Source organism: Alexandromys fortis, unplaced genomic scaffold, assembly GCF_014885135.2.
Source record: "Alexandromys fortis isolate MF-2015 unplaced genomic scaffold, M_Fortis_MF-2015_v1.1 scaffold_63, whole genome shotgun sequence".
In the NCBI taxonomy this organism is placed as follows: domain Eukaryota; kingdom Metazoa; phylum Chordata; class Mammalia; order Rodentia; family Cricetidae; genus Alexandromys; species Alexandromys fortis.
In genome coordinates this window covers 8,000,833-8,017,563 of record NW_026067953.1, presented here as the reverse complement: position 1 = coordinate 8,017,563, position 16,731 = coordinate 8,000,833, and the positions used below count along the sequence as shown (strand labels likewise).

General features: G+C 51.8%; 1 protein-coding gene across 3 annotated transcripts in view; it reads left to right on the top strand.

Moving 5' to 3' along the window:
* Nucleotides 1-16,731, top strand: part of Itpk1 (inositol-tetrakisphosphate 1-kinase) — a 134,576-nt gene that overhangs the window by 68,545 nt on the left and 49,300 nt on the right. For 2 of the 3 annotated variants that reach the window (XM_050151543.1, XM_050151545.1), the window contains exon 3: nucleotides 11,455-11,580. In XM_050151543.1, the coding sequence (XP_050007500.1) occupies nucleotides 11,455-11,580 (126 nt within the window). Of the gene's footprint in view, nucleotides 1-11,090; nucleotides 11,198-11,454; nucleotides 11,581-16,731 lie in introns of those variants that run through there. The other variant, XM_050151546.1, reaches the window with a different exon arrangement.

The window sequence follows — 16,731 nt, the reverse complement described above, 5'->3', positions numbered from 1 at the left end:
TGTGTTGCCGGGCCAGAGCCGTGCTAACATAAAGCAGCCGTTCAGGGGTGGCACTGGGACTCAGGAAACACAGAACAGAATAAAGAGCCACCTTTTGTGGGTGATTTGTTGAAGGAACAGTGTTTCTTTTCTGTACGTGTTAGACAAAGGACGGGAGCGTAGAGGGCCGCTGTGAGTGCTTGGTGTTCTTAGCGTTCGTCAGATGCGCACACTCTCCAGTCTGCTTCGTTGAGGACAAACATGCGTCCTTTTGCACGGGGTGTCCCCTTGACCTCAGGGTCCGCACCTCCTAGCGAGCTAGAACGAGTGTGGTTTGACTGAGGCTGCTGAGGACATAATCGAATGAATGGGAGGATTGCAGTTAGCCTCTGGGAGGGTGGTTGGGATCTGGACCATCCAGCCTCATCCCACAGTGGAAGATGCAAGGAGGGTGGCTGTCTTGTATGGAGTGGAATTTGTATGCCCCAGTTTATCTGGCTAGGAGCTCAGGAGTGCATGCCTCACCTTGAGCCACGGGTTCACTTTGTGTGGCAGTCGGATATGGCGAGGGAGCGGATGCCTCAGGGACTCTCGGTTACTTCTTCTGATGCCCTTTCTTGTATGTGTAGGACTGTCCAGTCTTCTAGATGGATGCTGAGGGGGAGGGTCCCCAGATAGTCACGACTCGCTTGGAATGACAAGACTTAGGCCAGTGAGCCACACTGATGGTCGCTCCTTCTGCCTCTTCTTTGATGTCTTTGGAAGCCATGGCTCCTTTAGTTTTCCGGGTCATGGCTGCTGGTGTGGCCGTGAGCACAGCTGTAGGAAGTCCCTGGGTCTCTTGAACACCCTGTGGCCACGTCTCCTTCCTAAGGACTTCTGCAGGGCTGGAACCAGGTAACTCCAGGGCACTTGCTTGTTCTATAGCCCAGAAAGCCCTGGGATTCTCTTCCCATGCTAGGTCAGAGTCTGCAACTTTCCCCCCTGAGCCACTTGGACTTGCAGAGTTTGTTAACTGGATGCTTCTGTGGTGGGACTCAGAGGAGCACTCCTCCCCACACTGAAGCCCAGCACGGAGGCCTAGATCTGGGAGCGTTATGGAGAGAGTATAGGCAGGAAATCAGAAGATATGGCTGCGGGGAAGGCAGTGGGTGAGGGTTTGTGGTCAGAAAACATTTAGGCCTGTCTCTTGCGGGGCAGTGACGTTTTATGACTTGACCTAATCCCTCTCAGGCATCATTCTCCCCCAGTGCAAGAGAGGGTAACGTTGGTTTGGAGGGGTGGTTGTGTAAGTGCCCAGTACCTGTTATGTGGAGGGGTAGGTGGCATGATAAATGGGTGGGTGGGCTGGTGTTGCAGATCCCTCTTGTCCCCAGGTGCTCCTTCAGGGCATGTTTTCTGCTCTGGTGGGAGCAGACGATGCCAGGCAAAGCAAGGACGAAGGGAGGAGCAGGACACAGTCCTGACCTTGGAGAGGTCTCAAAGTTTTTTTGCAGCTTACCGTGGGTATGATTGGCCAAGCCAGACTGTGTCAGTCCCTCTGAAGTAGGAGGCTGAGGGTGCCTGGGAGCCGGCGTCATTCCCAGGCTTCTGAACCCTAACCTGACACTTCCTGTTGGTCATCGGAAGTGGTGGCTCCCCCAAGAACTGAAACTAATGAAGTGTTAGGGAAAGTGAAAGCAGAGAAGCCCCGGCGACCTGGCGACCTGGCATCTCTGCGGATGGGGCCTCCTGAGAGCCTGCTCGGCTCTGGCTCGTGGCTGAAGCTTTTCCAATATCTCTTTGTCCAATGAGAACTGTAGGAGCAGATGCCAGGGCAGAGGAGGAAGCAGTCTCAGGTGGGCTGAAGGTCACTGCTTACGGCTGCCTGCCCTCCTTCATCAATCACAGTCCCAGGATCCAAAGGCCTCCAAAGGCCCCCACTGTCATGGGATCCCATTGAGAGGACCCCCCCCCCCAGCCCCACCATCTATTAATGCAGTAATTCATGTTCAGTGCTTACAGGTTGGCCTGACATAGAGCAGCTGCTCAATGGATGTTAGCCACTGACTAGATTTGAGCCCAGGCCTCTTGCTTCTATTCTAACCTTGCACTGCTAACCTGGTTACTTAAAGTCAAAGAAGTAAGATACTGGGCTGGTCGAAACTCCCAAGTAGCATAGCGTACCGTAAGAAGACTCATCTCACCTGGTCCATAGAGACCCCTGTTATTCCCCCCTAGGGGAGATTATTGCTTATATCAATCCTTTGGGGGGGTGCACTGAGATGCTATGGGCATAGGCAGGGAGATGTCTATAGTCTCTCTCTGCTCTTACACTCCGCAGTGTACTACACCGAATAATTTCCTAAGATTTCCTGTGACAATTTGTATCCCATACATCCCTTCTTGGTGGATTTGATTAATCAGTTTTGGGTGATTATAAGTGTGTTGGCTTGCTAGCAGGATGGAGATACCCTGAGTCCCATGCTTCAGGATGCTTCCATGGGCTGGGAGTTTGGGGGCCCTTGTGCTTCCTGATGAGCGATCAAGAAATAGCATTTTGCTGGAGAGGTCAGTTCCTCCGACTGGAGTTTCAGAATCTAGAGCTGTAAGACTGGCTAAGACCGCCGTGGCCGAGATGCCCAGGCAGATGCTCTCCCACAAGTAGGCAAGAACTCCCTAGGACATAATCTCGGGCCACATTGTCACCGCCTGTCACTTCCAGAAGTGTCTGGCTAGTATCCTTCTGAGGAAAGCAGAGGGGCTTTGAAATTGCATCTTGGAGCACAGGGACAGAACTGGAGCGTGGCCACTCCCCTTACTTACTGGCCGTCCAATCTCAGTTCATTGTTTGGACTTCTGGAATCTTCTTTGCCTCACATGTAAATGGTCACCAGACCTCAGCTGCTCCAGACTGGGGGATTAGGGGAAATAATGTCTGTGATTTGCTCAGTTCGGCACCTGGTATGGGACTTAGATTCCTGCAGCTCTGGGGAAGGGATTGCTTGGATCATCCTGGCGGACAGCCAGCAAGAATTAAATAGAAGCTAGAGAAAATCTAGCCTCACGTGATCTCGGCTGAAATCCCTGCTGCTGGCTCTGCTCAGAGGGATTACCTGATGTCTGGGCGCTGCTGTGTGCTATGAAAGGGTGTTTACTTGTCTCTGCTTTGCAGGTGAGGAAGTCAGTCTGAGGGTGAAAGATGCTCTCTCCCTAGGCCTAGGCCTGTGCATTTAGACTCAGCCCCATTCTCTAGAGCATCCTTTGGTTTTTCCCAGGCGTGAGGTGCTCCAGGAGGAAGATGTTTGTTAGAGAACTGAGTCAAGAGGACCCTGGGAGCCCCTTTCTCCAGTCCCAGCATATACTGAGAGGACAGCCAGGTTTTGGGGTGTGGCCTGTGAATTCATTGTATGTTGGTCCACTTCTGCCGGCTCTTGTCTGTCTTTATTTGCCAGTTTGTGAAGTGTGCCTCCTCTCAGGACAGGAAGAGACTGCCTGGTGGTATGGCGGGGTTACTTCCCATCATGCTATCCTGAACCCCGGGGCACCACTGTATACAGTAAGAAGACGAGCAGCCAACTTTGCCAACCTGGCTGCCTTCAAGGGACTTGTGGGCAGGTGGAGGGGACTCTGGGATCTCTCCTGGGAGCTGGAGAACAACCGGGTTCCTGTGTGGCTTATTCGAGGTTTCTGCCTAATGATTCTAAAAGATCAGGAAGTATTTTTCCCTTGCAGGGTAAATCTCTGTTGGTAAATTTTATATAGAATCGAAACTATAAAACTATAATTTTAAAAGCCCATCCAGGGGCTGGAGAGATGGCTCAGAGGTTAAGAGCTCTTACTGCTCTTCCAGAGGTCCTGAGTTCAATTCCCAGCAACCACATGGTGGCTCACAACCATCTGTAATGAGATCTGGTGCCCTCTTCTGGCCTGCAAGTGTACATGCAAGCAGAACACTGTATATGTAATAAATAAATAAAGATTTATAAAAAAAAATAATAAAAGCCCATTAGCTAGCATTTAACATGATCTTTGTCTCAGTAAATGAAGAAAGATTTGGGGTAGGGGAACTTCCTGCCGTATCAGTCACTTAACTGTGTGTTTCTGGGTTATCAGGTGACCTGGTCCTGGGGACTGAAACAGTGACATCCACCTATCCCCACTCCTTTCACCTGTCACAGGGCCATCAGGAAAGAGAGAGAGAATCGCTTCCTAAAGGGAGACACGGAGCACTTCGCCACAGGTCCTAGCCAGAGTACACCACACCTGGTTGCTGTGGAGCCGGGGATGCTGTGTTGACCTGTGTCCCAAAGAGCAGAGCTTTGCTTTCCTCCTCCTCTCTCCTCAGTTCGCAGCAAATGTCTCCACTGGGACTGCTCTGCTGCCATGTCCTTGAGGTGGGCATGCCCATTGTTGTACCAACAATCCCCATCTTTTCGCCGGGGTTCTGGGTCTCGTCCACATGGGTGTTTCCCCTAGACATCTAAGAGTGGACTTTCTGAGACAAACGGCTTGGCGTGAGGGTTTTCGGTCTGTTCTTCACCTTGGCTCCCAGGCACTGGGCTTTGGCTGTCCTTTTTCTTTTTAGTTTTTTTTTTGGGTGACAGAGTCTCTATCCATAGCCTTGACTGTCCTGGAACTCACTCTGTAGACCAGACTGGCTTTGAACTCACAGAGATCTACCTTCCTCTGCCTCTCAAGTGCTAGGATTAAAGGTGTGTGGCACCATACCCTGCTATGCTTTTGCAGCTTTTATGATTACTGTCAATTGTCTTTGTTCCTCGTTCTCTCTCTCTCTCTCTCTCTCTCTCTCTCTCTCTCTCTCTCTCGCGCGCGCGCGCGCGCGCGCGCGCACACACACACACATTCACTCTTTCTGTGTGATGTCTGTGTGTGTATCTGTGTTTGTGTCCTTGAGCACGTGGAAGACAGAGGGAGACATCAGCTGCCTTCCTTGATCATGCCCCACCTTATTTTTGAGGTAGGGTCTCACTGAACCTGGGGTTTGTCCATTCAGCTAAGCTGACTGGCCAGTACGCTGTGGGGCTCTTCTTGCCTGCCTAACTCCTAGCTGTAGCCCTGGAGTTAGCCATGTGTGCTCTTGTAACTGCCCTTTACATAGGGTCTAGGGATTTGAACTCAGGTTGGCTTATCTAGCAAGCACTTAGACTGAGCCATCTTCCCCTGCTGCTCAGCGCTTTTATTTTTTCCCCTCTCTCTTCAGTTTTAAATGTGTTAATGACTGTGATGTAATTGGAGCTTTCAGGGGCAGAGTCTGGACACCAGCTTCCAGCAAGCTAGGTTTGCCCACCCACTTACTGATTAGACCAAGGAGTAATGATAAAAAGTAGAGAAAGATTTCTTTGTGGCCACGTGGGGGAGAAAAGAGGTCCAGTGACCATTCCTGCCCCCTCCAAAGTCCATCTCCAGGGTTCTGACCTGAGGTTCAGGTTTAAATATCAGGTAAGAAGTTTGCATAACTGAGCAGTCCTGGCCAAGGTGTGGCTCCACCCATCATTGTCTTGGCTACAGTCTCTCCTATAAGCTGGCCCGACAGGCTGTTAGTTAGAACTGTATAGAATCTCTTCACAAAAGACAAGTTGTTTCTCTGACGGGCACTCATCAAGCTCAAGCCATGTAAAATCCTGGCTTGGAGAGCGGAGGTAGGCACAAAGGCCACCCATAGCTTTTGATGATTGATAACCGTCGGAGAAGTGTGTGGCCTGTGGTAGGTTGGGCATGCTTCAGTGGAAGGTCACACATCCCAGAGCCTGTGGGCAACAAGAAAACTAATAAAATGAGAAAAAAGACTTACAGTCCATTTCTTTAAAAAAAAAAATTAACTAAAAAAATAACCTGTGTGTCATATTGTGTGATAATGTAACTGCCCTGTTAGGAAGGAAAATGGTCAATACAGTTCTTTTTTGTTGTTGTTCTTAATTAGTTACTTCGTTTTTTATTTTATGGCATTGGTGTTTTGCCTGCATCTATGTCTGTATGAAGGTGCTGGATTCCTCTGTATCTGGAGTTACAGACAGTTGCGAGCTGCCATGAGGGTGCTGGGAATTGAATCTGGGTCCTCTGGAAGAGCAGCCAGTACTCTTAACCACTGATCCATGCTGCTGGATGACCCTGTCTCTCAGAATGTTGCTGGATATGTTAAGGTCTGGCAGGCCTAACAAGCTGGGCTTGGCTCCTCGCCTGCGGTAAATAGGCTCCAGTTCCCCAGATGTTAGTGCTGTGAGGCACCGTGCTTGTCCGTTCGCTGTCTTAGTTGTCTTAGCTCTCCTCTGGGGTAAAATGTTGTCCATTCCTCTGCCTTAATTGAATTTTCCCATTACCCTAGTCCCTAGGAACAGTCACTGGGGAACTGAGTCAGGGGATACAGGCACCAGCCTGCCTCTTTGATCTGGAACAGAGGCCATTGAGATGACCAGTATCTCCCTTGGCTTAGTTTACAAGTTTGGGTGGCCAGACTCAAGCTTCTGATGGAGGAACGACTCGTGACACTCCTTTCTGGGTGCTTATTCAGGAAGTGCCCATGTCCTCCCTCCGACTGTTTTTGGAATCAAACCCACAGGAAGACCCTGCTGTCTCTCCCTACTTTGGGGTCTACCCATGAAAGGCCCAGTGCCAGACTGCAACCTCAGGGCAGGCTCTTCCGCTAGATCCCAGGACTCTCAGAGAGCACGGAGATCTGCATCAGGCCTTTGATCCAGGCCATTTGTCCCACTCAGCCTTGGCTTAAGACAAAACTTTTGATGTAGTGGATCCCATTTGAAGTCACAGCTGAAAACACACCACCCCCAGGCTGCGTGCAGGGAGGAGAGGTGGAAGAAACCCCAGGGTCCCAGCACGCCCTTTGGTGTGAACAGAGCCTGGTGTCAGCAGGAGAGAAACCTGGGTTTCGCCGGAAGCTCCGTGCCCTTGGGCATGTCACTGAACGAACCCCTGTGTGGCTCAGTGTCTTATCTGCACCCCATGTGCTCCATGCTTGTTAGGAACACAGTGCGTAGCTCCCCCCCCCCCCCCCCGTCAGCACCGCGTGGGTGACAGTTGTCATTAACAACCACAAAGAGCTGAGGTGTGGGAGCACACACTTTGAGGATGTTACTGTGAGCCAGCGCCCGTGCTGAGTTCTTGTGACATGCTACAACCGGAGGGTTGGGGTTTCTGTGATTCTCGACTCACCTTGCAACCAACAGGAAGAATTCATACAAACAATAAGGGGAGGCAGATAAAACAGCAGACCTTCATTGACAGCAGACCTTCATTGAGCGGGCCATACTCGTTAGCAAAGTACCATTTCCTTGAGCAGGAAACTGCCTCCCCGGTGTTTGAATCTCTGCATATAACGAGCAGGGTCTGATCATGTATACAGCAGCTGTGTGTGCTATAGGATGGTGAGGTTTCTTTAGGCAGTTGAAGCTCTGAGAAGGCGGTAGCCATGGAGGCCGGTCCTTGTACCTGCCTTATTCCTTCCTACTCCACCTCAGTTGTAGCTTTTGAACTTTGAAATCAGGAACACCCTACCATGGATGAAGCTTAGCGGGCCCCTTGTCTTCATGGCCCTGTGTCTTCATGGGGACATGCTTTGCAGTGAAGAGTCCCTGAGGGGCCCAAATCAACGAACAATCCACATCATGGGCATAGGGAAGAGTAGCCCTGGGGAAGCAATGCAAAGTCAGGGGGCGGTCCTGTGGGAATGGGTGACTTGAGGAACCTACGAATTCTTCCTGTTTGTTATGGTGAGTTGAGCACCTTAGCCTTGGGCAGCACGTGGAAGAGTTAATTAACAGCACCCTCATTTTATGAATGGGGGGGAACTGAAGCACAGTGTAGTTTTGATGCTCATGGCTACCCAGAGATAAGGGGTTAGGTGGGTTTCCTGGCCTTGCTCACATCTCTGGCTGGTTCCAGGTGCTGGAACCTGGGATGGAGGCAGAGTGTCAGGACCCAGCTTGGTCAATCAGGTGGGGCATGATTAAGTATTATTGTTTTGAAAGTCAGAGGTGACTGGAGGGCCACTGGGTTTTGCCAGCTTTGTCCCATATCCTACCAGCCCCGCTCTCCCTCCCTCGTGAACGTGACTGCCTTTGTCAGCGAGAGAGAAACAGTAGCCCTTTGTTCGCTCTGGATTCAGAACCCTGTGTGCTGCATGGAACCGTGTCCAGCATAGCGAGACTTGGAAGTGGACACCCATGGTCAGGCCTTTCATTGAGATGCCCTAAACTCTCACGGAGAGGGACAGACAGATCACACCCCTTCCAAGGGGAGAACAGGAAGTCTCTGGGAATGTTCCGGGCGCCAAGCGGTCAGAGAAACAGAATGGTGAACACACATTAAGTTCTTTATCTCTGAATCCTGCCCTCGCCCTGTCTAGGAGACTGGGCTTTGGCTGTACCACTTTCTGAAGCATCCCTTTCCTACAAGTCACTCCTGTGGAGGTTCTCTGTGATGCACTCTCTCCTTTGCAGCGTTCCGTCTGCCGTGTTCTGGTTTCAGGAGCCCTTCACTCCCACCATGCACTGTCCAGGTCTCTGATGGGACCCATCTCCTCTCGGGGCAGGGGGGAGATACTGAGGCTTCTGTGAGGGTCTTTCTGGACAACATTCCTTGAGATTGATGGTAGCTTCTCTTAGACGACTCAGAGATGCTACTTTAAGGCCAACTATGGTGGCACACACTTGTTACCCTGACACTCAGAAGGGAGAATCAGGAGGGTGCCTGCAAGTTCAAGACAAGCATGAGCTATAAAAAAAGAAAAGATAGCTGGGTGTCAAGGCTCTGGAGACAGCAGCGTGCAGATTTCTGTGAGTTCAAGGCTATCTTGGTCTACATAGAGAGTTCCGGGACAGCCAGGGCTACATAGAAAAACCCTGTGAAGAGGGGATTTGGAGGGGGGAGATGCCATGGCAGGAGGCAGGCTGGCCATGCTGCAGAGTGGAGGCTACCAGGCCTAATGTGTGTCCCAAGTTGCTGTTCTCGTGAAAGGGCTTTACTGGCATAAAAATGCTTGGAAAATACACAAAGGAAGGTGGCTGGCTTCCAGACTCAACTGTTTACCTTTTGCAGAGCAGCCAGGAACACAGGGAGCTTATTTTCCAAACAGCCCCCGGTTGTCAGGTCTACAGCCCTCAGGCGGATGCCCACCTCCTTCCCCGAGCCTCAGGGGGGTCCCTGGCTTTTCTCTGGCTGGTTTCTGCTCCTGCAAACTCCAGTGGCCCAAGAGCCATCCCTAACCTCTAGAACAACAGTAATTAACCTAAGCATGCCCTACGCAGTAGCCAGTTTAGGCTCTGACGCTATGCCCACTTCCCCAGTACATTCCAGGGAGGACTGGAGATGTGAAGACCAGCATGGTAGTTCTGTCTGAACTTGGGTATTGTGCCTGCTGTCACTCTTGGGATCTCTCTTCATAGTTGTCATGGTCTGTTTGTGGTGTCTGACACAGTGGAACCCAGCAGGCATGGCTGTAGTTCCTTGGCTGCCTCTTCTCGTTCTGGTAGCTTCTCCACTTCCTTCAGATCCTGTTGGGGTTGGATGAGAGTGTAGTGTGGAATCAGCGTATAGAACCAGAGAGGCCCTTTCAGTTTCCTCGGAGGAAACTGAGGCCGAGGGGCCGACACTGGCATTTCTGCTGGGCCTCAGTCTGCTCCCAGCTACACGATGTGGTTGGTCCTTTTGTCTCCCTAGGTTCTCGGTGTTCTGGTCCTGGGAGATAAGAATGTCATCCCTATCTCCTTGCCTTGCTGTGAGGTCTTAGAAGACACCCAGGAGGCAGAGTCAGGTGATCACCTTAAGTTTGAGACCAGCCAGACCCAATTTCAAATAACAACAAAAGACGCTTGGGCTGCGTCCTTTCCGCTCCTCAGTCTGGTGTCTTGGCTGTATTTGTTTTGTTTGGTATACAAGATTGTCACCATGGGAGGGAAGCATGGTCCTTGATGAGTTCTCATTGGGAGGTCTCTGGTACTTTTTTTTTTCCCCTTAAAATAGGAGTGACCTTTTAACATCTGTCCTGGCAGACCATAAAAAATGGAGCTAAGGACGCAGGAAAAAAGCTGGCACATTCCAAAGGCTTATCAGAAAAGTTAAAATATGGGTGTATCTGCAGCAGGTGTGAGTGGGGCCCCAGGGGCCGACAAGACAGAATACATAGCATGAACAAGTGTGGGGAATTGTTACCACCCATAGGCCTGCTGGGACAGGGCAGCCAACAATGTAACTATAGCCACAGAAGATGGGCTGTGCAGAAATACCAGGTATTCTGCAAATAGAAGGTGGCATGAGGACCAGAGTCCTAACCTGCCTTTCTTCTCGCCCTCCTCCAGGGCCCCTAGCTGTGATTTTGTTAATGGACAGCAGCTATGTGGTTGTGGGTTTTGAGATCGTGATAGCAGGGGACAGTGTGGACAAGGGGCAGAGGGTAAGGGTGGGCCGGGAGATCAGATCAGTTGCCTCAGGTCTTACTTTGTATTCGAGCCGAACTCTTTCACCCAGATCCGAGGCACATTTTAAAATTCTCTGCCCTCACTTGCTTTGTTCGTGGTACCCTTTCCCATCGTGGCTGGGAATAAAAGGAGACAGATATGTATGTCATTAGCATGCCGTCTCCTCAGAATGACCATTTGTAGCGGCTTTGGGTCATGAATGACGTGGGCACAGCCAGCCCTGAATCCTGGAGCTAGCTGCACTTGAGGATGGGGCTGGCCAGAGAAGCCTTGCTGAGGCCATGTGGGGGGTCAGCCAGGTGCCAGCGGCGTCAACTTGCCCCCAGAGTCTGGCCTTGCAGGTGGTGGTGGCCGCGTGCTGGCGGCAGACATCTGGTGCATCAGGAAGCGCGTCCTCCGGCCGCCCCGGCTGTTGGCAGGTGCTCTTGGCTTGGGGTCAGGTGATACTGAATATCAACCGGCCACTCTGGCTCTCTTGAGGCTTGATCTTCCCAGCCCTGTGCTCTTGAGAAAACAAACACATTCCTCAGCAGAGCAGGGCACGCAGCGCGCACAGCCGATCAAGGCAGCTCTGTGCTCGGGCACCCCTCCACTGTGGGTGACACAGCCCGGTCTCAGGGTGGAATGCAAGTGCCTGCCTTCGCAAGGCAGCAACTCCCACACTTGCCAAGGACATCACTCCTCCTTGGAGGGGAAGAACGTGTGCTTAGACGGAGTTTTGACTGACTGGTCATTTCTCTTTATCGCTCTGAGCTCTGGTTGCCCTAGTTGGTTGAGCCGTTGAGGTGTGTTTAATAAATGCTTTCTCCGTACAGCCAGGGTATGGCATCCCCTGCTCGTGTGTTTTCTGCCTTTGGGGGATCCTACGTATAAACATGGACCTACATGTTAACATCCTCAGCTACCACGAATGATGAGTAGTGGGCCCCATGAGCTCTTGTTCTGTCGGTCCAATTGATTGCCCTCTGGGGTGCTACCGAGACCCAGGGGTCACAGATGTGGACTCAGGCACTGAAGCGCATCTTATGTTTCCACCTTGCAGCTGAACCTCAGCCGGCCAATCGAGGAGCAGGGCCCCCTGGACGTCATCATCCACAAGCTGACAGATGTCATCCTCGAGGCTGACCAGAACGACAGCCAGTCCCTGGAACTGGTGCACAGATTCCAAGTGAGTGAGGGTGCTGATGCCTGGCTATGGGGCCTGTGGGGGTTGGGGAAGGCCAGGTTGGCCATGCAGCTTAGAGCTGCGGCGTCTGTAGAAATGGCTCTGCCCCTGGCAAGCTGTGGTTTCCTGAGCGAGTGCTCAGTTGCAGGCCAGACCTCAGGCTTGAGTGTAACCCAGGTTAGATGTCCTGATCATGGTCAGAGAGCTGTTGAGCCCAGGAGGTTTCTGTGTCTTCAGGGCAGGTATGCTCAGCACTGACTGGTGACTCCATTTTGACCCCAGGATGGGACCCCTCTTTTGCACCTGGGGTCAAGGGTTCTTTAAAATCTTCGAACCTTGTTCTGTGTTTGTGGAAAACGCCCCTGTATAATTTGATATTGTGTATGCCTTGCTTGACCTTTCTCATGGGCCTGAGGGGTATTCCCTGCTCCCTACCCGTTTCCCCGGCAGCTCCAGATCCTGACCCCTGGATGATCTGCCTGTCACCTTCGGGTTTCCATGTGGGGTGAACTGCTGCTGTTGCCACTGCTGGCTTGCCCCATGTGTTCTCTTTCCTCTGGCAGACAGCTTGGGGGTCATGAAACAAAGTCATATTATCAGCAGAAATGCAGCTGAAATAGTGGCCGTTCTCGGGCCTCCCTAGGACACGGGGTGCTTGAACCAGCATTTTTCATCGGCAGCAATTGGAGGCTGGAGAGCCTTTCCTCGGCCAGGACAAAGGGACTGTTGTCACACAGCAGCCATCCTGCTGACAGTGTTCCTCTCTGCCACGTGTTCAGGGTTGGTGGCCTCAGCCCCCTGAGCATCTCACGGCTCTCGCCCACTTCCTGGAGACCTCTTGCAGCTACTCCTTGCCTCCTGCGTGCATTCTAGGGCCGCCCGCAGTGAGGTAGGGATTGTCCCCACGGGCCTCTTTATAAAGTCCCTCTCATTTGCTGAGCTCATAGGCTGAGGCTGTGGCCATGGTCCTCCTCCACCTTGTGGAGCCTCAGTTTTCTTGTTTGTAAAATGGGTACTTGCAGGGAGGAGCAGCTGGGCAGTGACGGAAAGTGCTTCCGTGCTCGGTCCTGGAGGGTGCTCGCTGCTGGTACGTGCTGTGCTTACTGCCTGGGTTTCTGCTGTGCAGTTACTTCTTCAGGCCCTTCTCTAGAGTGAGTCAAGCAGGAAGGTTTGCCCTGACTGACCCCCTCTCTGCAGCATGGACTTAGCCCAAAAAGCAGCCAACCTGAGCCCATTTTATCTCTCTATCCCTCAGGGCAGGTCTCCTCCTCTGCTTTGTTTTATAACCAGGAAACTAAGGCTCAGAGGTGTGTGGGGTGTGTCAGGGTCAGGGCTCAGAATTGACTTCCTGAATCCTCTGCTTGTTCCCTGTGGGTGGCTTTTACACCACTCTCAGTGACCAGGTATTCATCTACCTTCACCACCATCCTATAGGCGCTCCGGTCACTGAGTGAAGCAGCCACCTTTGTCACCCCCCACTTATGCCTCCTGTCCTTTAGGAGGCCCCTAGTGGCTAATTCCTGTGCCTACAGCTCCTTAGGCACTGGTTCACTGGCGAGACATCAGAGCCTGGGTAGTTGTGTAGACCCTTGAGGCCGAAATGTCTGCCAGTCCCACAGAGGACAGTGCTGGCACCTTGCAGGGACCCTGCCAAGCCTTGTCTGAGAACAGCAGGCCAGGTGTAAGGAGAGCGTTGACTCCAGCAGGAGAGAGTCACTGCCACAAGGTGTGGGCTCTGCTGTAAACTACCCGACTGCCTCCAGGTGAGGAAGGGGGTGCAGGTTGGGTCATGTGGGACTCACTTTTTTGTTGCTGTGGAGACACCACAACCAGAGTGACTTACAGCAGGGTTTATTTTAGCTTCCTGTTTCAGAGGGAGAACCGGGACAGCACGGCAGTAGATGGCAGCTTAGCGGCCGGAGTAGGGAGCTAAGAGCTCACACCCTCCACTCAGCTATGAAGCAGGGGTGAACTGGAAGTAGATGGGGCTTTGCATTCTTTTTTTTTTTTTTTTTGGTTTTTCGAGACAGGGTTTCTCTGTGGTTTTGGAGCCTGTCTTGGAAGTAGCTCTGTAGACCAGGCTGGCCTCGAACTCACAGAGATCCGCCTGCCTCTGCCTCCCGAGTGCTGGGATTAAAGGCGCGTGCCACCACCACCCGGCTGGGCGTTGCATTCTTGAAGCCCACCTCCAGCTGCATCCTTCCTCCGTCAAGACCATACCACCTCAACCTCCCCAGTGACACCATGTATTCTTGTGCCTGAGATCACAGGGGACATTTTTCTCATTTAAACCACCACAGGTCCCTGCAGTTAGAAAATGATCAGGTATTATTGGAATCATGGCTGGTGACCTTGCTGTCCCCCTGCCCTGTCACTTCTCCAGAGACAAAGGAGAGGAAGGGCTCCATAGTTTAAGCACACGGAAGGTGGAGCCAGCCTCTAAATCCATGGGCCTTGTAACCCCGACAGTATACATTTGTCACATTAAGATGGCACACTGGAGCTAGAGGGGGCTCTGTGGTTAAGAGCACTGGCCGCTCTTCCAGAGGACCCAGGTTCGTCCAACACACACATGGCAGCTCACAACTATTTGTGAATCTTGTTCCAAGGAAGGCAAAGCACTCTTTCTGGCCCCCATGAACATCAGGCACACATGTGGTACACAGACATGCACACAGGCACGACAGACATATGCATGCTGCTGCTGATAATATTTAAAACTAATGATAATAATGAAGAGAAGGAGGAGGAGGCACCATCCTCCTGGAGCAAGTGTGGCCCAAGTGCCTGTGATTTCCCGGGTGTTGCCATGGTCATGTTCCTTCTCATCAGTTCCCTTTTTCTGTAAAGGCTTAGTCTGGTCAGTTAGTTCTGTGCCCCTTCAGGGTACTGATCCCTCTCCCCTGTACTCCAGACACACGAGAGCCCTCAGCCTAGGGCAGCTGCCAAGGCTGCCCTAGTGTAGGAAAGAGCATTCTGGAGAACATGTCCTTATGGACTGTCTCGGAGGGAGGGTCTTGGCTGGTCCCTGAAGCCTGCCATCTGGGGAGCACACACGTTGCTAACCCCTTGTCTAGGATAGGTATTTCTGGGGAAAATTCTTAGAGCAGTCTGTTTCAGCAAGAAGCCAGATACATGATAAAGACCAGGACGGTCTTCCTGGGGAAGAGACCAGCTCTTTTAGAGAAAGTATCAGGCTACATTCCTCAGAGGCCCCAGGAGGTTAGCAGGAGTGTATGTGGTGGTGGAGGGGGGGGGCACGATGGGATGATAGGGACACAGTGACACCAGCCTAAGACAGATTGAGGGACTCAGGATGATGTCTGGGGATTAGGACTCTTGGGGCAGGGCGTGTGGAGCTGTCAGTACTGACCTGATCATCTCCCTGAGAGGCACAAGGTCAGAAGCCAAGCAACAGGGACCTGGGATTTGACACTTGACTTTGACCATGCCACAGCTTTCATTTCCAAACTCTTGTTTAATTTTGTCTGTTGGACATTAGCAAGAAGGCATTGGCTTGGGACCCAGGAGGGACAGGGATGTCATAATAGGCATATTGATTTCAGGAGCAAGAAGCAGCACCCAAAGCCCGGTGTGCAGAGAGACCCCTCCTTAAGTGTGTGTGCAACAGAGCCAAGTAAAGGGGCCCTGCCCCAGTCAGGGCTCTGCCAAAAGGGCCCCATCTGTATTCAGGTCCCCAGGGAACCGTTGTGGAAAATGATGGGGTTTGGAGATGTTCCTGATAGCCCTAGAGCACAGTGTTCTGTGGGTGCTGTCCTGAGCCTCTGGTCCTCAGGGAAGGGAGGTTTGTAACTATGGCCAGCTCCCTCCTTGTGTCCAGGTAAGCAAGTGGGAGGGTGTGGGCCTGGTGCGTATGCAGGCCAGGCAAGTTGGTTGCCATGGGAACTACTTGCAGTCAGTTTTCCTTTTGGATTAACCTCACAATGGAGGATCACTGGGATGAGTCAGTTGTTTTTCTGTTCCAAGGGTCATGTGGAACCTGCAGTCTGGCGCCTTTGTCCACTGCCTGAGACTTGGTTATCTGTGCACAGACATGGGCAAAGGTCCCCCAGGGCCCTCCTGGGCCAGTGGGGATGGGTGTGACTGGTACAGAGGGACTTTGGGCCTCTTGTCTTTTCCTTCTGACTTGTCACTTTTGATATCACCTTTCTAGTATGATTGCAAGGGTATGGAGCCTTTGGGCTCCAGAATCTCCCTAGGTAGAGTATGCCAGTTGTCACCCACCAGGCATGTGGCTCTTTCGGGGATAGTCCCTGATAAGGTTAAAGGGGAACCTGAATCCAAACTGATGCTTTTTCCCCATCATCTGTGTGTGTGCGTGTGCTCGTGTGTATGAGTTTGTGGGCATGTGTGTACATATACATACATCGCGATGTGGAGACTTTTTTGTTTTGTTTTGATTCAGGGTCTCTCTTTGGCCTGGAACTTGCCAAGTAGGCTAGATTGGCTGGTTAGCCAGCTCTAGGAATCTGCCTCGCCAACACTGAGATTTTAAGTATATGCTGCCATGCTTGGTTCTGTGTCTGTCTGTCTGCCTGTCTGTTTGACTCACTCACTCACTCACTCACTCACTCACTCACTCACTCACTCACTCATATCCTTGGGATTGAACTTAGGTTCTCATTTATTGCCTGACTCCTCAGCCTTTCCTCTCCATATTGATCATCTGGAAGGAGGCCAGTTGTCTCCAGTATTCCTGGACACCATCTGTCTATCTGTCTTTTTTTTTTTCTTTTTTTCTTTTTTTTTTTTTTTAAGACAGGGTCTCACTACATAGCTCAGGCTGGCCTCGAGCTCAGCCATCTGCCTTTGTCTGCCTCCCAAATGCTAGGATTAAAGGTGTGCACCACTTTGCCTGGCTCTGAACACATTCTTTAAAGTCAACCTTGTGTGGTCCTCCTAACTCTTCCTTGCCACACTAACTTTCCACAACAGCTGCTCAAGCCTGACTCTTGCCTGCCCTGTGCACAGGCGTCTCCTACAGCCAAGATCCCCTTCCTGAGGACCTCCTTCCTCCCAATAGTAGATACAGCTCCTGTCCCAAGCCTTCCCCACCCTGGCCTTTACTTCCCACCATTTGGAAATTAATAATTCATCATCTGCTGTTGTCCCTCCTGGGGCCACCTGCTGCCA